Source organism: Pelodiscus sinensis, chromosome 22 (genome assembly GCF_052426305.1).
Source record: "Pelodiscus sinensis isolate ZL-2025 chromosome 22, ASM5242630v1, whole genome shotgun sequence".
Taxonomy (NCBI): domain Eukaryota; kingdom Metazoa; phylum Chordata; order Testudines; family Trionychidae; genus Pelodiscus; species Pelodiscus sinensis.
Window position 1 is genome coordinate 17,814,356 of NC_143073.1, and position 24,978 is coordinate 17,839,333.

Sequence of the window (24,978 nt, forward strand, 5' to 3'; positions counted from 1 at the left end):
TGTGCTGTCAGTCTGGGCAAGGGTCTCCTGCACCCTCCCCCTGCTCTTTCTCACCCTGTGCAACCCCTCGTCCCTTGCACCCCCATGTGCTGGTGATTTACACTCTCCACACCAAGTTCCTGATTGAATAATTTTATAAGAGGAAACAACCCAAAGGAAAGTGGGACTATAATGACCCCGGGATGGAGAAGAGAAGTACTGAGTAACACAGATGTCACCAGGCACTCCTGCCCAGCACCAGTCCGGTGCTAAAACAGTAATCAATATTGTCCAGGTGGAGTCTCTGGGAGACATTGGGGTGAAGCTGGGGGGCTGTCCTCCATTCTCTCACCCCGACATGACATGGTTTCCTTCCTATAGTTTATAGTTTGGTTCAATGGCTCTTAGCCCCCTCCTCTCCACGTACACATTGCTCCAGCCCCATTGGACTCAGGATATTGGAGGATTCTAGGCAGGGGCTATCCCCACTTTTTTCCTTCTGTTATGGGGGCTGTTCCCCACATCTCCCCATCTCTGTGCTGGGGCGGGGCTTTCCCCGTCTTCCCACCTGTCTGTGCCAAGGGTGCTGTGCCACACATCTCCCCATTTGTCTGTGCCATTGGGCTGGACTGGGGGTAAGTGTTGCACGCATCTGTCTGGTCCAGGGGTTTATGCTGGGGGCAGAGGGTGGGGAAAGGCAGCCCCTAGCTACCTGCCCCCCGCTGTGGCCGAACTGTTGGCCCCAAACTGTCTGGCATCCAGTGCATCCTTATACTGCAACTCAGGGGTGACCATGCGGGTGCAGAGCTGTCGGTCTGTGGGCCCCAGCCCTGGCCTCAATGCATAACCCAGAATCTGTGCCTGGCCAAATTGGAAGGGGCGGATGTGTTCATCAGGAATACCAGCTGCTTCCACGGGGCCCCCACCCTGCAGGCACCGCCCGGCTAGCTCTCGGCGCCGTTCTTGCAGCCTTGCCACCTCAGCCCGCAGCCGGTCCAGGCCAAAAGCCTCCACGCGGCGCCAGAAGCTGCGATTGAAGTGAGTGTAAAGCTGCCAGTCCAGGGCATTCCAGTTTCGCAACTGGGCAGCCTGGGCTGGCGCCAAAGGTCGCACAGCCTGGGGGCTGCGCCCATTGTGCCGGAAGGCGTCCATATCAGCTTCGGCCCAGCATAGCGCCTCCCGCAGCAGCACCAGTGACTCATCAAAGTGCTCTGTCAGCAGCACCAGTGGGAAGGTGCGCTCCAGCCAGGCTAGCACCTCCTGCACTGCTTTGGGGCCCAGCTTGGCTGGTGGTGCCAGCCCAAAGTCAAACCATAGCAGGTTGCGCGCATAATGGTTGCCCCTCTCATTCGGGTCATAGAAGTGCTCAGGTGCTGACAGGAACTGGGCCAATGAGCCGGCCCGGCGGAAAGCTGGCGCCACAGCCCGGTAGTAGGAGAAGGCAGATTCAGCCAACGCCCCTGGGTCCCGTACAATAGAGAAGTAAAAGCTGTCGGGGGGCATCACTTTCTGCACCTGTGGGAAAGGAGAATAGGGAAGTGTGGCGGGGAGTCCCCAGAACCCCCCAAACCCATCTTGAGGGTTGCCAGGTGTCCAGTTTTGAACCGGACAGTCCCGTATTTGAGCTTTCTGTCTGGGAAACAAATTGAACAAATACTGGACATATAAATGTCCGGTATTTTCTAATTAAATAAGTTTTATTATTATCATGAGTATCAGTATGTAGTTGTGTACTGCCTGGCTGGTAGATGCGCTTACGCTGCGTGAATGTGTCTACTAGCCAGGCACTATGCAACTACGCAGTAGGGAGGGTGGGAGGGGGTGGGGCCGGGGTGGGATGGAATCCCTGGAGCCGGATTCGCTGGTGCACTCCACCAGAACTGTGAGCAGGACAGGGAGCACCCCGGCATCTGCATGCGCCTGGGCCAACCCTGCTCTTCACCGGCTGGTTCCCCCCCAGCCAGCCCTGCTCTCCCAGACTCCCTCCCGGCCAGCCCTGCGTCCCGCCGGCTGGTTCCCCCCCCCCGATCTCCTCCGGCCAGCCCCACTCCCCCCAACCCTCTCTCTGCCAGCCCGGCTTCCCGCCGGCCGGTCCCCCCAACCCGATCTCCCCTGGCCAGCCCCGCTCCCCCCAAACCCCTCTCTGCCAGCCCTGCTCCCTGCTGGCCGGTTCCCCCCGGCCACCCCACTCCCCCCAACCCCCTCCCTGCCAGCTCTGCTTCCCGCCGGCCAGTTCCCCTCCCCCCCCCGATCTCTCCTGGCCAGCCCCGCTCCCCTCCTGGCCAGTCTCCCCCACCCCCAATCTGAGATCAAGTGTGTCCAGTATTTTTTTCAAACCATCTGGTAACCCTACCCATCCTCCCAGGGCTGCCATGCTCATCCCTCAGAGCCCTCCAGCTCTCCCGGCTACACCTTAAATTACAGCACCCCTGTGGCCCTCCATCTTCTCCCTCCTGTGCCCTCTGCTCTGTCTTCTCTCCCAGGCTCTTCTGGTCCCTCCGGGGTCCCCACCAATGCATAGCCACCAGCCAACCGACTTCCCCCAAGATTCCACCCTGCCACACCTCAGGCAGGTTGAAGCGCATGTGATGGCATAGGATGTCAAATGTAGGACCCCCAGGCCGGTAGCCCTTCACCCGCCGGGCCTGGAAAGGCTGGGGGTACCCAAGCTGGTAGCGGGGGGGCAGGGCGAAGCGCAGGCCGTGGCTCTCCCCGAACCGGTGCAACAGGTTCACGATGGTGCTGCTGCCTGTCTTGTGCGTCTTCAGGAAGACGATGTGGCGCCGGGGCTGACAGGGCTGGGGGGCCGAGAGGTTTGGGAGTCCTGAGCTGGGGGCAGCCCCTTCCTTACCCACAGCCCCGGGGAGCAACCGCAGGTGGGGCAGCCGCTCCGAGAAGCCCCTGGAACAGAAGTGGGAAGTGAGAGAGGACAGGGCTCTCAGCCCCTGACCCCCAACTATGGGGGGATCTCCCCACTGGGCTTCCAGCCTGAAGTGGGGGGTACCCCCATGACTCCAGGGCCCAAGGAGCTTCCCAGCTTGCAATGGCCCAGCCTGGCCCCTGTGTTGCCCTGACTCTAGAGCTGTGGGACCCCCAAGCAGCTCAGCCCCCTACAGAGGAGCCATGGCCCCAGACAAGGCCTGTCTCCTCAGTGTGCAGGGTGCCAGAGCTGGACACAGCCTGTGAGCCAAGCCAGCCAGTCACCTCCCGACTCTCACATGTGACCTCTCGTGTTAATCCCCCTGGGGGAGACCGGCCCTTGTGTTCCTGCCCCACATTGTTAGCTTGTACTCTGTCCGCAGTCCACCCTAAGCCCCACTCCAGGCTCACAGCACGGCTGTTCCAGCTGTGTGTGGGGGAGGGGAAGGGGGGCAGAGGCGGGCTTGGTTTCCCTTCCCTTGTGGACCTTTGCCTTTGTCTGTGCTGAGTTTTGCTGTGTGGATTTCAGATCCAACCTCCAATGTCTCCAGGCCATTTGGATTAGGGATGTAACAGTGTAGTTGATTAACTGATTAACCAATAAGCAAAAGCGTATAGGTTAATGCTATAGACTACATGCATTTCCCTCCCCCGATCCTTGTCAGTACATTTTTTTAGCAGGCTGGCCAGCAGCTCAGCTCAGTTCTGGCTTGCACCAGGTCCAGAACCTACTCCTGCTGCAGCTCTGCTTTTAAAGTGTATTAGGAGACAGGCAGGAAGCCCGGCTCAGGTCCAGGTCCAGGAGCTTAGACCCCCCCTTAGACAGGGGCTGCTGCCACCTTGTTCTGTTGCCTCTTTATCAGAGGCAGCAGCACTGGGCAACAGGCAGTCAGTCCAGAAGGGGAGCTGGTTTTCAAACTGGCTCCCCTCTTGGACTAGCTCTCACCTGACACCCTGCACTGCTGCCTCTATGACAGCAGCTGCTGGTGCCCCCCCAGGGACTATAGAATAGTGAGTAACTGATAAGAATTCATAAGGTTACTTAACTATTTAATTAACCGATATTTAACATCCCTAATTTGGATCTTGAGCCCATTCTGCACAGAGCGCCCTGCCCTGCCCAGCCCGCCCAATTTTATAACCAGCCTCTGCAATGAGCTACTCAGTGAAAACAGCAGCTGGTCCAAACTCTTCCAGGACCCATAGCCTCAACCAGCTTCATTCTGGCCCCATTTCTTTAGTTGGCTTCTGAGACTGTCTTGCAGGGCTGCATCAAAAGCTGGGCTTAGTTTGGGATCTAGCGCATCAGCCGCTTGCTCCTATCCACCAGGCAGGGCACCCCCAGAGATGGAAATGACACTCATGTGGCAAGACTGGGGTGTGACTGCACCGCATCACCCCACCGGTGTCTCCAGGAATGGGGGGTAGGCTGCCATCCCCTGTGTCCTCTGGGTTCCCCTCTCTATGGCTGGTTGGTCCATTTGCCCCCTTTCTGTCCTTGCTGCCTTCCTGGCTAGAGAAAAGCTCCCAGGTCTGCAATGGCTTTGGCTAGTCCATGAAGTGGGGATTGTAGGGATTTTATTGCCCTTGCTATGTTACATGTGATTTCTATTGTCTTGTAGTAACCCTGGGCACTGCACTAACTCCTAGATGGTGATGGGAATTTCGGTGTGACATTGTCAGGTTGGTTACTTGCTCATGGGATGAACTCCATTTTGGGTGATACCTTCACACAACAAGAACAATGCATTTCCCTCCACATAGGCAAGGGCATAAAAAGGGCCCTAGAGTAGGGTGCCTTAATTTGTTTTCATTCCAGCTCATCACTTCAGAAGCAGCTTTTCTGTTAAATGGGATGGGAAGGGCCCACCCTGACAAAGGACGTATTCCAGAGACTTAAGCTAGCAGTTTGTTCCATCTCTGCTGAGAGCCTGCACCAGGAACTTTGTGATTGGGGTAGGTAACATCATTTCTTTAACAATTCTACTCTCAACCTTTTCTTCTTTCGCTAATAAACCTTTAGATGTTAGAGTCTAAAGGACTGGCCCAGCATACTCTTTTGGGTAGGATCTGGGTTATAAATTCACCTGGGAATGTGGCTGGTCCTTTGGGGCTGGGAGACCCAGTTTGAAGTTGGTGAGATTGGTTTTCATAACCTCTCTCCTGGGTAGGGAGTGGTGCTGGCTGTGGCACAGGTAAAGCTGGAGTGTCTGGCTCTAAGGGGGTTGCTTGTGTGAGTTCTTGCTGGCCAGTACGGCAAACAGAAGTGCCCTGTGTGACTGGTTTGGGGCCATATAGTGAAGGACCCCAAATCTGTCTCTAAGCAATTTGCTCTGATTTCACCCTCTCTGTGGGGTCCCCAGAACCCATCATATTTCAGTGGGTTTTCTTGGGAATCATGGGGCACTGCAAGCACAGATCTGTGAGTCTGCATCCCCTTGGGAACAGTGGGGAGATGGCCTAGAACAGTGTTTCTTAAGCTTTTTAAGACCGAGGAACTCCAAATAATTTTTTTTATGAAGAACTTAAAGGGCAGCTTTGTTGAACTCTGTTGTTCTCCGTGGCACACCTCTGACCGCCTTGCAGCACATCGGTGTTCCCCAGAACACAGTTTAAAAAACACTGGCCTAGAACCATCTCCTTAAGAAGGACACTTTTGAGCTGTGTAAGGAGAGGGCTGTGAATTGGGAAGTCCCCCAAAGCCCAGCTAATTGTCCAGCTGGAAGAGAATGATCCTCCCCAGAGCTGGTTCCTGTGGGGCACCAGAGCTGTGCATTGACCAAGCCAGTTCCAGCCAGGAGTGGCATGACTAGCTGCAGCAGGACAGAGGAGTTGGTTCACGGGTGTGGCTGTGGCATTGCGGAGGACAGTGGAGGACACAGCCCTGTCTGGGGAGGGCTCAGGCATTGTCTGAGCATTGCAGGACTCTGACAATGAGTGGCAACCACTTGTCCCTAGAGCAGGGCCTGGAGCAGCTCCTGACAGGCCCTAGGTCCCATTGAACCATTGGACTTTGCAGCTGGTAGCTGAAATGGGGCAGCCCTGCTTTCGGCACCATATCTCTGCCCTGCTGGGTCAGTCCAAAGATCCAGCCATCCAGGGACCAGCAACTCTGCAGCCAGCCCCCCGATATCCACAGGCAGAGAGGTGTAGGGATGCCTGGAGCACAGACCTGTGGCCTGAACTATCTTGTCTGGTAGCCACTGGGAGGGGCAGGGAGATGACCCCCTGGTGGGTATGTTCCCTGGGACCGGGGCTGACTCCTTGCTGGAATCCATCCCCCTGTGACCAGCTCACCCTTGCCCAGCAGGCAGAGATCAGAGAGGTGCTGTGCTCCCACCAGCAGCTGTTCTCCAACAAGCCCGGTCTCATCAACCTGGCTGTCCACTGGATAGAGATGGACACCCACCCCCCTGTGCACTGCTCCTCATTCAGAACTATGGGGAAGTTGGCCCAGGACCTCGCAAGAGTGGTCCAGGTCATGCTGGCGCTAGGGGTGATCCAACCATCCTCCAGCCCCTGGGCCTCTCCTGTGGTGCTGGTTCCCAAGAAGGACGGGTTGATCCAGTTCTGTGTGGACTATCGGAAGCTCAATACCACTACCATGTCCGATGCCTCCCCATGCCTAGGCCTGATGAGCCCCTGGAAAAGCTGGGAGGAGTTTGCTACCTCACTACCATGGACCTCATTAAGGGCTATTGGAAGGTGCTGCTGGACCCCAAGGCCTGGCTGAAATCTGCGTTTATCACCCCAGTGGGGCTCTATTAGTTCCTGGTCCTGCCTTTTGGCTATGGGGAGGGAGCATCTGCCACCTTCCAGAGCTTGGGGACCAGCTGCTGTGGGGGATGGAGGGCTTTACCCTGGCTTATACGGAGGATATTTGCATCTTTAGCCAGACTTGAGAGGGCCATGTGTCCAAGGTCAGCCAAGTGCTGGATCAGCTGCAGGGGGCCGGGATGACTGTAAAGGCTGGGAAGTGCAGGGTGGGGATGGCCGAGGTGTCTTACCTGAGCCATAAGATGGGGAACGGCTGCTTAAAGCTAGAGCCGGCCAAGGTGATTGGTTGGTTCCCCAGACTAAGCAGGTCCAGGCCTTCGTTGGGATGGTGGGGAACTACTGGAGGTTTGTGCCCCACTTTAGTTCTATGGTCACCCCCATCAGTGAGCTGTGTAGGATGGGCAGGCCAGACAAGGTGGTCTGGACCGAGCAGTGCCAGGGGGCTCTCTGCGCACAGATGAAGACCTTGGTCCAGGCCCCATTGTTGGAAAACCCAGACTTTGACAAGTCCAAGTTCACCCAGCCCCAGAGCCCGGGCTGGGCGCGGTGCTGATGCAAACTGGCCCTAGTGGGGAGAAGCGCCCCACTGTGCACTTGACAAGATGCTGCTGCCCTGGGAGCAGCGTTCCGCGGCCAGAGAAGCAACGCCAGGCCCCGGGCTGGGCCCTTCCAATGCTGCAGCCCTGTCTATTTGGGCGGAGATTCCCGGTGTGCGCTGACCTCACCCCCTGACCTGGCTGCACCAGGTGAAAGGGGCCAACGCTGAGCTGGGGCCTGCTCCTGCAGGATTACGACATGGAGGTGAGTCCATGTGAAGGGGAGTGCTAATGTCACAGCTGATGCTTTACTCTGGGGCAGGGCCCTGCACTTCTCCAGGCCAAGTGAACCTGCTCAGTTCAGACTGGAAGGGGGAGAATTGTGATGAAGTGGGGATTGTATTCACTCTGTTTGCTTTGTTATGTTGCATGTGATTTCTATTGTCCTGTAGTAACCCCGAGTGTGTGTGTGCCTCAGTTTCCCTTGGGACTCTACTAATAGCGAGATGGTGGTGGGAATTTGGGTGTGGCAGCCTTCTCCATGTTCACAATGTCGGATGCCTTCGGTAACCTTAGCCTGGAAAGGTAGTGTGAGTGGCTCTTGCTGGCTTAGGGTGCAGAGATGGGGGGCAGGACCCTTAGTTCAGAGTCCCCTCCCCAGGATGGACGATGCTGGCTGCTTCTGGTTCCTCTGCTGACAAGTCTGTTCTATACTGTCCCTGTCATCTGATAAATCTTCTTTTCTACCTGCCGGCTGAAAGTCACATCTGGCTGCAGATGGGGGTGCAAGGCCTGGGACTCCCTCCTACTGCAGTGACACCCCCTTTTGCCTACCTTCCCTGGCCCGGGCTGGGGGTCACTATGTCAGTGCCAATGTCTGATTTTATCCTGACTCTCCTGTGCGGTTCTTTTGTCTCCATCCCAGCAATGCGCCCGTCTTCGCACTGGAGGTGGGATTTTGGGTCCTAATGTTTGTCCTGTATTGGCTCTGTCCTCCCTTCCCAGAAGCTGGGTCTGTCCTGAAGAAAGTCCAGTCTTCACTCTCCTTTCTCCCAGGGCAGCACCATTCCCTGTAAGCTGGGCACTTGTGCAGCTGCTCAGGAGAGATTCCACTGCTGCCCAGCAGATTAGTACAGTGTCCACAGCCAGCAGCCTGTGTTTCTACTGGTGGTGCACATCTGCACATGTATTGGTGCACAAAACAAAATTTATTCTGTACGGCTGTGTCTACACTGGCCCCTTCTTCGGAAGAGGCATGCTAATTTCTAATTTTGGAATAGGGAAATCCGCGGGGGATTTAAATATCCCCCGCGGGACTTAAATAAACATGGCCGCCGCTTTTTTTCCGGCTTGGGGAAAAGCCGGAAAAGAGCGTCCAGACTGGCGCGATCCTCCGGAATAAAGCCCTTTTCCGGAGGATCTCTTATTCCTACTTCAGGAATAAGAAGTAGGAATAAGAGATCCTCCGGAAAAGGGCTTTATTCCGGAGGATCGCGCCAGTCTGGACGCTCTTTTCCGGCTTTTCCCCAAGCCGGAAAAAAAGCGGCGGCCATGTTTATTTAAATCCCGCGGGGGATATTTAAATCCCCCGCGGATTTCCCTATTCCAAAGTTAGAAATTAGCATGCCTCTTCCGAAGAAGGGGCTAGTGTAGACGTAGCCTACATGGATGGAAAAAATGAGAGGGAACATTGCAGGGTAGCCCAGAGGCCAGGACAGTCTGAGTCATTGGCTGGATTCACAGCATAAGAAGGGAAGCCCTGCTCTCCCCAGCCCGGGAAGAACAGCAGAGGACAGAGGGATACGCAGAAGGATCAGCAGGAACTGGGTGGAGGGCTCACTGGCACCTGGAAACTCGGCAGACACACTCCTCCCTTACGGTAGGCAGAGGTCCCTGCAGTTCCCTTACGTGGCCATCAGGTGTCAACCCCATTCCACCTGCACCTAGGGACTCACCTCTGCTGGAAGGGTGCCCCCAACAGCTGCAGGGTGAAGCCAATGGTCATACACACGCCCAGCGCAGCTCCCAGCACCTGGAGCCGACAGCACCCCGCGGGCACCTTCATCCTGCCAGGGCACAGAGAGGCCAATGGAACCCAGGTGTCCTCATGCCCAGCTCCTCTCTAACCCCTAGGCCCAGCTCCCCTCCTAGAGCCAGGGAAAGAACCCAGGAGTCCTGGCTCCCAGCCCCCTGCTCTGTCCCACAAGCCCCCACCTCACTTCTCACCACATCTTCTCTCCTACAAAGCCTGATGGTTGTTGCTTGCTCTTTGTGCCCTGCCTGCCAGAGGTGAGCGTCCGGCGCTGAGGCCCCACCCTGCCCCACAGTGCCCCTTAGTGCAGCTCTAGGATCTGGGGTGGTGTTGAATGAGGACTGCCGGGTTCTTCCTGTTATGTCCAGACATGCTGCTTCCCAAACAGGATGACATCTTCCCACATGGGGCAGACAGACAGACAGAGCTCTCCTTCCCGGCTGCATGGATGTCCTCTCCAATGCAGCCCTGCAGTGCCCCTCATCCTGACCCGCAGCCCCTGCCAGCCCAGGCCTGAGCTCTCCCAGCCCCGCCAGTGCCCCTCACTCCTGACCTACAGCCGCTGCCAGCCCCACCCTGGGCTTCCCCAGCCTGCTGGTGCCTCTCTATCCCCCCAGCTGCATACTTGACAGTGGTGACCAGTACAGCTGTCACCACCTGATCACTCGGGCTGGAGTGGGGGTTCATGGGCAGAGTGGGCTGGGTGGGCCTTGGGTTCTCTGTTTGTCCTAGGCTGGCCACAGGGTGGCTGTCCGTCCATCTGTCTGATGGAGACTGAGTAGCCATCCCAACACTGCTGTGAAGGGCTGCCCCAGAGGCTGGGAGATGCAGGAGGGGGCGGAAGTGCTGGAGCTAGTGCTGCCTTCCTGCTGCAGGATGGGGTGCAAGTGGAGGCTGTGCTGTAGGGAAGGAGCAGTGCTGGGGGAGCTGTGTTATGGGGAGGAAGCGGTGCTAGGGGCACTGTGCTATGGGGAGGGAGCTGTGCTGAGGGAGCTGTGTTATGGGGAGGAGGCGGTGCTAGGGGCACTGTGCTATGGGGAGGAGGCGGTGCTAGGGGCACTGTGCTATGGGGAGGGAGCAGTGCTGAGGGAGCTGTGTTATGGGGAGGAAGCGGTGCTAGGGGCACTGTGCTATGGGGAGGGAGCTGTGCTGAGGGAGCTGTGCTATGGGGAGGAGGCGGTGCTAGGGGCACTGTGCTATGGGGAGGAGGCGGTGCTAGGGGCACTGTGCTATGGGGAGGGAGCAGTGCTGGGGGAGCTGTGCTGTAGGGATGGGGCGGTGGTAGGGGTGCTGTACTGTAGGGAGGGGGCGGTGGTAAGGGCACTGTGCTATAGGGAGGGGGCTGTGGTAGGGGTGCTGTTCTGTAGGGACAGGGAGAGCTGCTCCACCCTAGAATTAACTGCATTTGACCCCCAGCGTGGGGCCCAGGCTTAGTGTAAGGTGAGCAAGGCTGTTGCCTTGCACCTCATTGATCAGTGTTTGGACTGCTGCTTGCTGCCCAGGCTGGGAGCTACCCGGACACGCAGAACAGCCAACCACTGTGTGTCTCCTTATGCTGAGCCTGCCCTACGTGTGGGCCCCATGGTGTTTGTAGGGGCACGCTGGGGGATCCATGGTGCTGCCGAGAGCTGCTCCTGGGGAGAGTGGGGCCCAGCAGCGGAGCCAGGGCTGCTGTTGGCTGCTGTGGGCTGGGGTTCGGCCAGATGGCTCTAACCACAGATCTGGGCCCCACCCTCTCCCATCTGCATCCCATTAGAGTAACCATAGCCCTCCTCCCTGCAGTCAGACAGACAGGCCCCAGGCCCAGACCAGGGCAGGGTGTGGGGTGGGGAGATGGGAGGCAGGATGTGGGGTTAGGGGTGGTGTGGGGAAATAGGGGGCAGGATGTGGGTTAGAGGAGGCGTGGGAAGATGGGGGGAAGATTGTGGGGCTGAGAGCTATTTTCCACCACCCCCTCTGTTCCTCAGCTCCCCTGCCACCCCCCCAGCCCACGTTTCCACTTGTGTCTCTTGTGTCTTGTTGGCAGAGTTGGTGGGGGCAGAGGTCTCACATGGCTGGGGGGGCACTTGGGGGCTGGGCCCCTTCCCCATAGCCCTTATGGGCTCCGTCCTGCCACAAAGGGAGCTTTGAAGCCCCCCCCCCCGAAAGCAGATGCCTGTGGCTGGGTAGTCCCGGATGACTGATGCTCAATGGGGGTTCCCCTCCAGGGGCTCAGCCCCCCAAACCTCCTGCCCCTTCCAAACCCTAAATCTCCCCAAAACCCAGCTGCTCTCTGCCTCCCCTGGGTGGGCTCTGTGACCCCCCCCATCTGCCTCTCTGCATGCCCCCATCTGTCTGTCTGTGTCTGCAGACTTCTCCCTTCCCGGTACTTACCCAGCGTTGAGGGGTGAACTGCTGGAGTTTGCTTTACTTCTGCTCCCAGGGACCAGGACCCCCCATTCCTGGGGTGGGAGCTGTTATGAGACCTCCCCGGGTCTCTCCCTGTGTCCCCACCACTTTTGCTTTGTCCCCCTATCTGTCCTGCCCCCCCGTCTGCCCTCACCCCCCCGCCTGCTTCTTTCTCTCCTAACTTTTTCCCTTCTAACTTTTCTTCTCTACTCCCTTTGTCTCTCCCCCAGCATCTCCCTTGTCTCCTCCCTTCCCCCCTCCCCGCCCCCTGTCTCCACCCCTCCCTCCCCCCCCTCCAGCAGTGCATTTCCCAGCATCCTTCACAACACAAATCTCATTCCTGACAGGGGGAGAACAAGGGAGAAGTAGCTGCCTCCCCAGATTCCCCCAGTCCCAGCATCTGGACATCCGGGCCTGGGAGGTAAGACTCCACGGGCCTGGCTGTCAGCCCCCCAACCCCTCTTTCCAGAGTTAATGCCCAGAGTAACCAGGGTGTGGGCTCAGCCTCCCTCCAAAGCCCAGGACAGGCCAGAGACGCTCTAGGGCCTGCCCCCCACATCTCCCCAGCTTGTATGCAGCCGGACAGAGACACAGGCCAGGCTCTGACATGCAAACTGAGAGACACAACACGGAGCAGCACAGCACATGCCTCTGGCACAGCCCGGAGAACTCAGCAGCAACGCAGACCAGGGACTTGTCACAGCCTGGCACCAGTCCCAGACTCATGGGGGGGAGGTGCCCACGGCACAAGACACAGACACTCAGGAGACACCCACAGCACAATACACGCACACAAACACAGGAGATGCACACAGCATGACACACAAACACACATGGGAGAGATGCACATGGCACAATACACAGATATGCCCTGGGGACATGCACATGGCATGACATAGGGATAGATCTGAGGGATACGCACATGGCAGGACACATGGACATGCCCGGGGATGCACACATGGCAGAAGACACGGACAGATCCAGGGGATGCACAAATGGCACAACAAATAAACAGACGCGAGAGACACCCACATGGCATGACACATGGACACATCTGGGTGATGTGCAAATGGCATGATACATGGAAAGACACACAGAATGTACACACAGTACAACACAAGGACACACATGGGGATGTGCACATGGCACGACACAAGGACACACATGGGTGACGTGCACATGGCATTACACAAGGACACACACAAGGGACATGCACATAGCATGACACAAGGACAGTCCCAAGAGAGCAATATAGGCCATAGCACACGGGAACTCCGGGAATGTGCACATGGCTTGGCACATGGAGGGATACATGGAATGTGCACACAGACAGGCACAAAACACAGACACACACGAGACACGCTTCTGGCAGGAGACACGGACACACACAGGGGGCATGCACATGGTACGAGACATGGACAAACCTGGGAAGCAAGCATAGCACAAGACACAGATATACATTAGTGACATGCACCCAGCACGAGACATGGACACTCTGAGGGGATGTGCACACAGGCACACATGGGGGACCCACACACAGCATGAGACACAGGCACTCTGGGAACACGCACAAGAAACAACATATAGACACTCCCAGGGGCACAAAGGGGACCCACACACGGGTGAAGCACAGATGGCACAAAACATGGACACATGCCAGACATGCATATGGCATAAGACATGTTAACGCCCGGGGTATGTGGACATGGCAGAAGACACAGGCATACACAAGGGAAGTGCACATGGCATGAGACACAGATATACCTCGGATATGCACACAGCACAATGCACAGAAACACACACTACATGACACATTGATATACCATGACACACAGACACACCCAGAGAACACACACATGATAAGGTCACACATGGCGGGATCCTAACACAACACTGCCCTCTTCCTCGAGCTGCCATTAGCACAAAACCCCTTAGGATGGGATTGGGTCAGCCTCCCGCAATCGCTCACCCTCCCCAGCTCCTCACCCCCCGTGTGTGCAGCTCTCCTGGCCAGCCGGGGAGCCTAGCCTAGTCCAAAGCCTGGGACCAGGCCCTGTGTTCTCTGAAAGCTGGGCACTTGTGTGGCCATTCAGGAGAAATTCAAATGCTGCCCAGCTGATTAGCAGATCACCCACAGGGCCTGCCACTGGCAGCATGTGTTTCTATACACATCCCCATATGCCATGGTGCACATATCATTTATTCTGCACATATATGGAAAAAATTAGGGGAGGGATATTGGCCAGGCTTCAGCAAGAGATTCAGGCTGTGAGCTCTGTGAGCTCAGTTGTTGGCTCAGTGCTGGCGACTGGGGGTGGTAGGGCGCTGTACATCATAGCAGCCAGCCAGCCACCATGCCCTGCATCTCAGTGTCTCTCAGTGCCAGGCGAGGGGGCCCCATGTAACTGGCCACCCCACCCCACCCCACCCCACCCCACCGGTGACTGCGGCACTGTGGTATCTCAGCACCCAGCAAGGGCCCTGTGCATGTGCATGTGCATGACACACACACCTCCCTCTATAGCTGTGGTTCCTTCCTGCCTGCCCTAGGAGGTGACATTTCCTGTCCAGTCCAGGGGTAAGGGTAGGTTAGGTTTAGGAAGTTCAAGGGGGCCTGGCATCATTCCCAGCTGCTGCCTTGCAGTCACCCAGCAAAGTGCTGTAACGTGCCAGAGCTGTCCCTGGGCAATGCCCCATTTCCAGCCCGCCCTGATCCCTAGGGGTATGTCTACACTACCCCGCTAGTTCGAACTAGCGGGGTAGTGTAGACATACCCTCACTCCTGCCCCAGGCTCTGCAAACATGGGCCAGAGGAAACCTGGCCCTACACCCACAAATAATATTCCCCAGCAGGGACCACTTGCCTAGCACTGAGATGCAGCTACCTCTGGGGTGGGGCAGCTGGTTACACAGTGACCCTATCACAGAGGCACAGGTTGTGCCCACTCTTGGTCCTTCTTGGGGGGCAACTCCAGTGCTGCAGCTCCTTCTTGCAGGCCACTCTCCTGGGGTTTGAGCTCCCTCCACCCACCTCCTGGGACTGCACCTCTCTGAGCTCCCACTCACTCTGGCCCCTGGAGCCTCCACTCGCAGGGGGACTAGTGCAGCCCTGTTCTCAGACCAGAGCGACTCTCCGCCAGCGGCACACAGGAGGGTTCATTGAGCATTGAACTCAGTGTAACTACCACTGGGCAGATTTGAACCTGGGCCCTCTGAAATATAGTATAGGAGCCTCTACCCTCTGAGCTAAAAGCCACCTGGCTCCCAGCCCATGCTGTAGCGGTTTCTTGATCTTAGCTGTTGCTGTGGTCTAGGTCCCACTTGCATAGCTCAGTAACCATGCTAGGGCTATGTCTACACTGGCGCAATCTTGCGCCAGAAATATGCAAATGAGGCTAAGCGTGGAATATCGCGGAGCCTCATTTGCATATCTAATGAGCCACCATTTTTGCAAAAGAGGCTCTTGCGCAAGAAGGAGCGTCTATAGTGCCCCTTCTTGCACAAGAAAAACCCTTTTGCGCAATGCTGTTACGTTGATTATTTTCAGGAATAACGGCATTGCACAAGAGGGTTTACTTGCGCCAAAAGGGGCAGTGTAGACTCTCCTTGCGCATGAGCCTCTTCCGCAAAATGGCAGCTCATTAGATATGCAAATGAGGCTCTGCGATATTCCACTCTTAGCCTCATTTGCATATTTCTGGCGCAAGATCGCGCCAGTGTAGATAAAGCCTAGGTGTGTGGGTTACACCAGCACAGCCTGTAGGCCTGGCCCCCTCAGCCCAACAAGTCTGAGTCTCCCCTGCAGCCAGGTGGGCTCTGCCTGCTCCCCCTGCCCAGGCCAGCAGCCCCCTCCTCCCAGCCCAGCCCCCCAAATCCCACCCCAGCAGCCCCTCCCCTGGCCTCTGTCTTCTGCCCAGGTAACCAGGGTCACCCGGGCCTCCCTTTTTCCCGCCTCCCTTCTCCTCGGTGGGCCCTCACCTGCAGGGCCGGATTAAGACCTTTAGAGGCCCTAAGCACTGAAAAGTTTATGGTGCCCCCCCTTCTGTAATTCAAAATAAAAACAATACTATACCGTAAAATCTCTTCTTTCTTTTGGTGCCCCTGCTAGAGACCCTAAGCACTGAAAAGATTATGGTGCCCCCCCGCTCCATATGTAATTCAAAATAAAAACAATACTACACTGTCAAATCTCTCTCTTTTTTTGTGTGTGTGCCCCTGCTTTGCTGGTGCCCTAAGCACGTGCTTAGTCTGCCTATTGGGTAATCCAGCCCTGCCTGGTGCTGGCTCACATCCTTTAGTCCCAACATGTGCCCCACTCTCAGCCCCTGTCCCCAAAGACCCCACACACTGAGAGGCTGCAAATGCACAAGGGCCCTTTGTTCTTTGTCCTGCTGCACGGATGGGATAACACAGGACTCTGGCAGGGGAGTGGCTCTTTTCACTGATGTGTGTGACCTTTAACTTCTTCTGTGGGGCTCAGAGGTGGGGCAACTGCACTGTCCCACTGCCAGCCTTGTGTGGGGTGGGGCTCCTCTAGCTGAGACTCCAGCCCCACCCCCTAGCACTCCCTAGCATGGTCCTGGGGCCAGCCTGGTCTGCCAGGGGTGAGCACCCCCTGCTAAGCCCCTATCCCACCCACCCCCTCTGTCTTTCAATGTATCTGTCATGGATTCCCAGGCTGTGCCCATGATTTGGCCCATATAGTCTCTGGAGGGACGCCCTTCAATGCATCAGCCCCTTCTTGGGGGCAGGGCACTGTCTCTCGGGGGCTGAGCCCCTCCAATTCCTGGGATCACTCCTCTCTGAGCTCCCAACACACCTGGTTCTGCTGTGGGCCCCCTTGGGAGTCCACGGGCTCTGGATCCATGGAGCCTTCACTCACAGAGGGTATGTATACACTACCCCCCTAGTCTGAACTAGGGGGGGTAATATAGTCATACGGAGTTGCAAATGAAGCCCGGGATTTGAATTTCCCGGGCTTCATTTGCATAAACCGGCCGGCGCCATTTTTAAATGCCGGATAGTTCGGACCCCGTGCTGCGCGGCTACACGCGGCACGGACTAGCTAATTCCACGTACAGGCGTACAGCTAGTTCGAATTAGGAAGCCTAATCCGAATTAGCTAGTCCGTGCCACGTGTAGCCGCACGGCACGAGGTCCGAACTAGCCGGCATTTAAAAATGGCGCCGGCCGGCTTTATGCAAATGAAGCCCGGGAAATTCAAATCCCGGGCTTCATTTGCAACTCCGCATGACTACATTATCCCCTCTAATTCGAACTAGGGGGTAGTGTAGACATACCCAGAGGGACTAGTGCAGCCCTGTTCTCAGACTGCAGCGACTCTCCGCCAGCATCACACAGGAGGGTTCATTGAGCACTGAACCCAGCACCTGTAGGCCTGGCCCCCCTCAGCACCCTCTCTGCCCAGTTCAACAGCCCCCTCCTTCCAGCCAACCCCACCCCAGCAGCTTGTCTTGTCCTCTGTATTCTCTCCAGGTAACTATGGTCGCCGGGGCCCCTCCCCTCTTCTCCGCCTCCCCTCTCCTCTGTCCTTTGTACCCCTGGCTGGGGCCAGCTGGGAAGGTCACCGGGGTCCTCTCCTCACAGCTCATTGGCCTCCCACAGGCTAGACCTGGCTGTGCCATCCCAACTGGGTCTCCATTCTCCAGACCACTGGCTGGGATTCCCAGTTCTGTGCTGGTCACTGCAACATTTTACTAGCATTGTACACTGCATTGGGTACCAGGCAGGAAATGCTCTGCCAGACTGTGTACTGGAGATTTTATTCCTGCCACAAAAACAGGGAGCAGGTGACAGGCTTGTTACACAAAATATGTCTTGGTGGTCTCTGCTTCAAGTACACACTTCAAGCAGTTCTGGAATAAACTACCCTGATACATATATTTAATATTTATACCTTGCAGTTTGCAATTGAAAACAATATGCCTACTTGAAAGGGAAATAAAAACTTTCATGTAAAAAAAAACAATAAGAACAAAAAACCCCACCTCCCTCTCCCCTTCTGTCACGTACCTACCCCCACTCACGGGGTATGTAGGATCAGGGCGCCCTCGGTGGAGGCTTGGAGGTCCCGATCCCGGGTTTACTCTAGGCTCGCAAGTCTCCGGGGAGAGGCTTACTCGTGCACAAAGGCTGCACTGCCTGCACGGTAGCCTTCTCCCCATCGAGCCACACGTCCCTTTTCTACGACTCCCCGCTAATGGGCTGTAGTCCGTGCCTGCCTCGGGCATCCCTTCTCCCGTCGCTTGCCAGAGTTCCATGGTAAGGGAAGGGACCGGAAAAGGTCCGTCCCAAAGTCTCGTCTTCCCGGCCTTACCCAGTCAGTTTAGGCTGGGTAAGGGAACCTGGGCCCACCCCCACTGCCGGGTTCCAGCCCCAGGACCCTTAGGTGAGGTCGCAGGGACCTTACCTGAATGGTGAGCCATGCATTGGTCACTCACCACCCCTCTCGGGGGCTAGTGCCATTCTTCTCCACACCCCCGTTCTCGGGCCATTCCTACTGGCTTAGACGCTCCTCCGTCGGCCGTTTCCTCTGGATGAGAGAGGTTCCTGCATCTGCGGTCGCTGGCTCCGTTCTGGTGTTTGCTTCCTGGTCCCGGCTGCTTTGGCGCCTTGCGACCCGCCTCCAGGGCTCTCGGCCCCCCCGTCAGCTTCCCTACTGACCCTGGCATCTCCGATGATTCCCGCACTCCTGTTGGCCCTGGCGTGTCCTGCGGCTCCCATGCGCCCGCTGGCCTTGGCATCTCCAGCCGCTTCCCTGTTCCTACCAGCAGCTCTCGCCTCCCTGCTGGCCTCAGCGTCCCTGGCAGCTTCTGCCCCGATCAGCTGAGCTGGTGCTGCTTTTAATCACGGTGTGCGGCTCCGAGCATATGCACAATAGCGCCGGTGGGGTGGGGGGCAGCGCCAGTCTGATCCCGGGCCGAGAGCCTCCCGCTCGCCCAGTCTCAGGAAGAGGGATGGGTCTGGCCTGTCACACACCCTCCCCTTTATGTCTTGTCCAGCGACTTCTCCCGTTTCATCCCCGCTCACTCTCGAAAAAAAGTTGGCATTGCTGTGCCTCTTACCCGTTCTGTGTGCCACTTCAAATTCGTAAGGTTGCAGTGTTAGGTACCAGAGCATTATCCGCAGGTTTGTTTCCTTCATCGAGTTCAACTATCTCAACAGCGCATGGTCGGTGACTAGGATAAACGGGGCCCCGAGCAGTTAATAATGTAAGGCCTCGACTGCCCATCTCACGGCCAATGCCTCCTTCTCGATTGTTGAATACTGGTGTTCTCTGGGGAATAATTTACGGCTTATGAATAATATGGGGTGTTCATTATTCCCTTTCACTTGGGACAGGACCGCCCTGAGCCCCACCTCCGAGGCATCGGTGTGTAAAATAAGAGTTGGAAAAGTCAGGCTGTGTTAATACGGTCAGGATAACCGAAGTTTGAGGGTCTGAAACACCCGCTCACAGGGTTCAAACCAACGGATTTTCCGTGGCTGGTTATTCTTCGTTAACTCCATTAACGGGGCTGCTATTGTCGCAAAATCAGGCACAAATTGCCTATAATATCTGGCTAGGCCTAAAAACTGTCTGACTTGCTTCTTTGTTGTCGGGGCCTGGTATTCTTGTAAGGCTTGCACTTTCCCTAACAGAGGTTTTAACTTTCCCCCTCCCACGGTATACCCGAGGTAGGTCACCTCGTTCTGTCCAATACTGCATTTGCTTGGATTTGCTGTTAGGCCCGCCTTTTCTAGTTCTACGAGTACGGTCTCTGCCTGTTGTAGGTGTTCTGCCCAGGATTGACTGTAGATAATAATGTCATCGATACAAGCAGTCGCGTAGGATTGGTGTTTCTGCAGTACTTTGTCCATCAACTTTTGAAAGGTTGCCGCAGCCCCATGCAGACCGAAGGGCATAGTAATAAACTTATAAAACCCAAAGGGGGTGGAGAAGGCCGTCTTCTCTCGGGAGGCTGGGGTGAGGGGAATTTGCCAGTACCCCTTGGTTAGGTCTAAAGTTGACAGATACTTCGCTTGCCCCAATCGTTCCAACAACTCATCTACCCTTGGCATTGGATAGGCATCGACCCTCGAAATCACATTAACCTTCCGGAAGTCTATACAGAAGCGGATGGCCCCATCTGGTTTAGGCACCAGTACTATGGGGCTATGTCATTTGCTTTTGGACTCTTCTGCGACCCCCAGCTGTAGCATAGTTTGGAGCTCCTGCTGGACAGGTTTTCACATTTTGGGGTAAAGGCCTAATCATATGGCAGACCCTCTGACCCGGCTCATTATATGATGACTAGTCAATACCGTACACCCTGGCTGGGTTGAGAGGACATGGGTGAATCGGTTTACTAACTGCTGCACCTCAGCCTTCTGGGCGGGACCTAGGTTCGCTCCCATAGTCACCGTGCCTGCGCCCCCCATCTCCCTGAGACATGGCCCCATTTCTAGCTGTCAAGCCTGGGGCATAATCAGTGAAGCCTCCCTAGGGTGCCACTTTTTTAAACAGGTTTACGTGGTACACCTTGGTATCCCGTATACGTCCCAACAGTTTAATCTCATAGTCCACGGGTCCCACCCGGCGCAATACCTCATAGGGCCCCTGCCACTGCACCAACAACTTTGACGCTCTAACTGGTAGCAGGAGGAGCACTCTATCCCCAGGGTTAAACTGTTGCACTTTCGCTGTCCGATCATAATATTGCACTTGTTTAGCCTGGGCCTCCTGCAAATTGGCCCTGGCAAATTCCCCGAGCCACTGCAACTTCTCCCACAGATTTATAATGTAGGGTACTGACCCCATGACCCTGGATTCCTGGTCCTCCCAGGTTTCCTTAAGCAAATCCAAGATTCCCCTTGGCCTGCGTCTGTACAATAACTCAAACGGTGCAAACCCGGTAGAGGCCTGCGGTTCCTCGCGAACTGCGAATAGTAAGGCCAGCGGCAACCAGTCCCACTCCTGGGGCTCCTCCGCCACAAACCATCTCAGCATGGCCTTCAACATTTGAATAAACGGTTCTACCAACCTGTCACTCTGGGAGTGGTAGACAGATGTGCGTAAAGTCCTCACCTCTAACAACTTGCACAATTCTTTCATTACATTTGAAGTCAAATTAGCCCCCTGGTCAGCCAAAATTTCCCACCCTCGAGAATATCTCTATCAGCTCCCTGGCCAACGTTGGGCTAGGGTATTCCGTATCGGCAGGGCTCGACAAATACACTTGCCCACTCGCCCGTGGCAAGTAGATTTTTCCAGCTGGTGAGTACAGGAGTGGATACTGATCCCTCTGCCCCTCCCATTCCCTGCGTCCCATTCCCCATGCCTCCACCGCACTCTGCTACTCCCGATCCCTGCATCCCTCTGGCTCTGTACCTCCCATTCCCCGCGCCACCCCCTTACTTCCCCACTGTTCCCTGCACCCCTCTGGCTCTGTGCTGTCCTTGCACCCTGCTCCCCCTGTGGGTCGGGAGTGAAGGGTGCTTGCCCATAGGGAGGGGCTGGACAGGGCAGGGAAAAGGCTGCTGTGACCCAGCAGCGAGTGAAAGGGGAAGTTCACTTGAAGCGCCTTTGCCTTTATGGAAAAAAAACGAATGAAAACGCGTTATTTATAGGGCTAAAATGCCTGGACAAAAAAGAAAAGAAAACAGAAACCCACTGCAAAATGCAAACATGTGTAAAAGACAACAACAAGGGGGGGGGGGGAATGTTTTGCTTGGGGACAGCAAAAAACCTAGAGCTGGCCCCTGGGGAGGGGAAGGGGCTGGGCTGGGCTGTGGGGAGGGGAGGGGAAAAATATGGGGAGGGGCTTTTGCTGAGGGGAGGAGGTCAGGAGAAGAAGAAGAAGAAGAAAGGGGAAGGCACCAACGGACAGGGGTGCAGGAGAGACAAATGCCAGGGGGCCAAGTGCAGACAATGATGCTGGGAGAGGAGGGGGTAAGGGCACTGGGAGCTAGAGGGGGAAGCGGAGGTGCTGGGAAAAGGCTTGAAAGGAGGGGTGGGCATAAGGAAGGTGGGGATGGAGCAAGGCATCTGTGAGGGCAAGGGGCATGAGGGGAACAGGGACAGAGGGTGGTGAGGAGGTGGGTATCAGGAAAAAAGAGAGCAAAGGGGGCAAGGGCAGTGAGGGAAGGGAGAGGCACCAGGACGGTGGAGGTGCCAAGGAATTCTGGGGGTGAAGCAGAAGGGTAGACACCTGCAGGGGAGGGACCAGCACCAGAGGAGAGAGGCAGGGCAGGTGTGTAGAGGGAGGTTTTAGGAGAGAGGATGAGGAGGGGTAGCTCACACAATCAGAGTGGGGCTACTGGAGGGGTGGGCACAGGGTGGAGAGAAGAGCTGGTGGAGGGGGGCAGGTCTCGGGAAGGCTGAGGGCAATGAGAAGGGCAGGAGTCAGGACAGCAGAGGAAGGTGAGGGGTTGGGGGCCAGCAGGCACCAGGGGAGCTGATGGAGCAAGGGGAGGAGACATGGCAGCAGAGAGAAAAGGTAGAGGTTTATGAGATATTTATTAATAACCTGGGTGATATTTATTAATAAAGTATTAGTAATTACTGTTCTTATTCTTATTAGGAATTTATGCCATTAAATGGCGAGTCCCCTTTTTTGTCTGGTGAGTAGGTTTTTCCATAATTTGTCGACCCCTGCGTATCGGCACCGCCTCAGGGTACCGTGTCGCATAGTCAACCACTACCATAATATACTGGAAGCCCATTTTTGATTTTTCAAGGGGGCCTACCAAGTCTAGCCCTATGCGTTCCAACGGGATTTCTACGACCGGTAGCGGCACTAACGAAGCCTTAGGGGCAGGCTTTAAGTTAGCTCGTTAGCACTCTGGGCAAGATTCACAGAAGTCCTGAATCTCCCGATATACCCCGGGCCAGAAAAATCGTTGGGTGACCCGCTGCTCCGTTTTTCCCTGGCCTAGATGTCCTGCCCAGGGGTTCACATGTGCTAAGTCCAATACCTTACGCCGATACCAGCTTGGGACCAGCAGTTGCCGACATCGCCCCTCCCCGTCGGGTCCTTCCACCACTCTGTAGAGGCGGTCGTTCCATACCTCAAAATGGGGCCCCTGTGGGACCTGTGGTCTAGGGTCTTCCTCCTCCGTCGTCCCTTGGGCTTGTTCCCATGCCTGCCTGAGTGTGGGGTCTTTGCGCTGTTCCTGAAAGAAGTCTCCCCTTCCTGGTTTTCTAGGTCCAGGGGAGGTCCATTCACTACCTCCCCCTGGGCTCTGGCCTTGGGGACTCCCCCTGCTTGCTCCCCTTCAGCGTCCTGAGGCTCCTGCTGGCTCCATTCCAGCAGTAGTTGTCGGAACCCAGGCCAGTCCCTCCCCAAGATCGTGGGGTACACTAATTTGGGTACCAACGCCACCCTGCAGTAGCTTTCCCCCTGTTGGTTCCTTACCTGCACCTGGATCGTGGGGTAGGTTCGTACATCCCCATGGATGCACTGCATCTGTACTGGGGTTCCCAGTCCTCGGGTGTTAGGTACTAGCTCTGCCCATAGCAGTGTCTGGCTGCACCCTGAATCGAACAAGGCTGTTACTTCTACCCCACTGACCATGACTGTGGCCGTAGTTCGCCGGGGCCTCAGGGGATCTTCCTCTGGCCCCTCTGCTAATATCTCATCGTATGAGCAGTCCATAAATGGGCAGTCTCTCCTGAAATGGCCCTCCTGGCCAGGGAAGATGAGGATTTTGTGGTGCCCAGGGCAGCACAATTTCGCGGGGACCCCCCTTTGACACGGCGCATGCATGGGGCTTCTTGAAGCGCGGGGCTCAGGGCGGCCGCCCCACTCGCCCTGCCCTGCCCTATATCCGCCACTGCTCCTGGCAGACTCAAAGCAGACATTCCGGGGGGGAGTGGTTGCTTTCAAACTACGCTCCTCCCCCTCCACTTTCTTCTCTTCTCCTCCCCTGGGGCAGGGTACTACCCTGTGCCCAAGTCCGACCCTTCGGACTGGAAAATTCCGGGGAGGAGAACCCCCTCTCCATTCACTCCTACCCCGGGGCTGGGGGTTCCTCGGTTCCCTCTCTGGTCCACTCTGAGCTGCTTTTCCCCAAGTCTCCCTTTCTCCTGGGATCTCAGCTGCGAGGTAGTCTTCCATTAATGAAACTGCGTCCGTAAGCGCTTCGGGTCTATGCCGTCTCACCGACCTCTGCACTCCTGCTGGGAGGATCTGGATAAATTGTTCCAAAATTATTGCCTCGGTTACTTGAGCCCCTGTATGCTTATGTGGCTCGAGCCATCACCACCCTAAGTCCTGTAGCTTCTGGGCCACCCACCGCCTTAGGGCGAGCTCCCTGCAGAAAGCGTTCTGCCCAGAAGCATTGCCGGTATGTCTTCGGATTAATGCTGGTCTGGTCAAGGATAGCTTCCTTGACCATGTAATAATTAAGGGTCTCTCTATCTGAGAGACCCCAATATACCGCTTGGGCGGGGCCCATTAAATACGGTGCTAACAGGGTGGCCCAGTGCTCATCTGGCCACCGAACCATGGTGGCCACCTGTTCGAAGGTAATTAAAAATGCTTCTGGATCATCCCCAGGTCCCATTTTCTCCAGGCACTGGCAATTGGGCCAAGTCTGCCTCTTCTCCCAGACTACTTGCGACCTCAGTGGCTCCCAAATTATCTCTCGCAGCCCATTTTTAGAACCATCGGTCCTGCTGAGACTGGTGCTGCTCCGTTAGTTCCCTGACCAACTGCCTTTGCTGCTCTTGCTGTTGCGTGGCTAGCTGTTGCAGCATTTGTGTCTGCTGCTAGTGATTCTGGTGCTGTTGTTCTGCCAGCCAGTCTAACAATTGTGCTGCCTCCATCTTTCCTATGCTACCCTTCTTACTCCTCTTATTACGTGTTCTCCCCTCTACCGGGGTGTGGATTTACAGTACCCACATTCTCCACCATCTGTCACATGGGTATGTGGGGTATGTAGGATCGGGGGGCCCTCATTGGTGGCTCAGAGGCCCCAATCCCAGGTTTACTCTAGGCCCGCAAGTCTCCGGGGAGAGAATTACTCGTGCACAAAGGCTGCACCGCCCGCATGGTAGCCTTCCCCCCGTCGAGCCATACGTCCCTTTTCTACAACTCCCACTAATGGGCTGTAGTCTGTGCCCTTCTCCCGTCGCTTGCCAGAGTTCCATGGTAAGGGAAGGGACCAGAAAAGGTCCGCCTCAAATTCTCATCTTCCCAGCCTTACCCAGTCAGTTTAGGCTGGGTAAGGGAACCTGGGCCCACCCCTACTTCCGGGTTCCAGCCCCAGGACCCTTAGGTGAGGCCGCAGGGACCTTAGCTGAATGGTGAGCCATGCATTGGTCACTCACCACCCCTCTCGGGG

At 56.3% G+C, this 24,978-nt stretch overlaps 1 protein-coding gene across 1 annotated transcript; it reads right to left on the reverse strand.

The window, feature by feature from the left end:
- Nucleotides 1-116: 116 nt before the first annotated feature.
- GAL3ST4 (galactose-3-O-sulfotransferase 4) lies at nt 117-11,858 on the reverse strand. The gene is made up of 4 exons (XM_006127262.4): nt 11,617-11,858; nt 9,167-9,277; nt 2,544-2,880; nt 117-1,494 (listed from the first exon to the last, which is right to left on the reverse strand). Exons 2-4 carry the CDS (start codon nt 9,274-9,276, stop codon nt 688-690), a joined length of 1,254 nt encoding a protein of 417 aa, XP_006127324.2. The 5' UTR covers nt 9,277; nt 11,617-11,858; the 3' UTR covers nt 117-687.
- Between the last annotated feature and the right edge of the window lie 13,120 nt (nt 11,859-24,978).

Coding starts and splice junctions, on each gene's coding strand:
- GAL3ST4 (XM_006127262.4), bottom strand. CDS start 9,276: ATGAAGGTGCCCGCGGGGTGCTGTCGGCTCCAGGTGCTGGGAGCTGCG. Junction 2,881..9,166: donor GGGGCACCCTTCCAGCAGAG/GTGAGTCCCTAG, acceptor CTTCTGTTCCAG/GGGCTTCTCGGAGCGGCTGC. Junction 1,495..2,543: donor TGCGCTTCAACCTGCCTGAG/GTGTGGCAGGGT, acceptor CCTTTCCCACAG/GTGCAGAAAGTGATGCCCCC.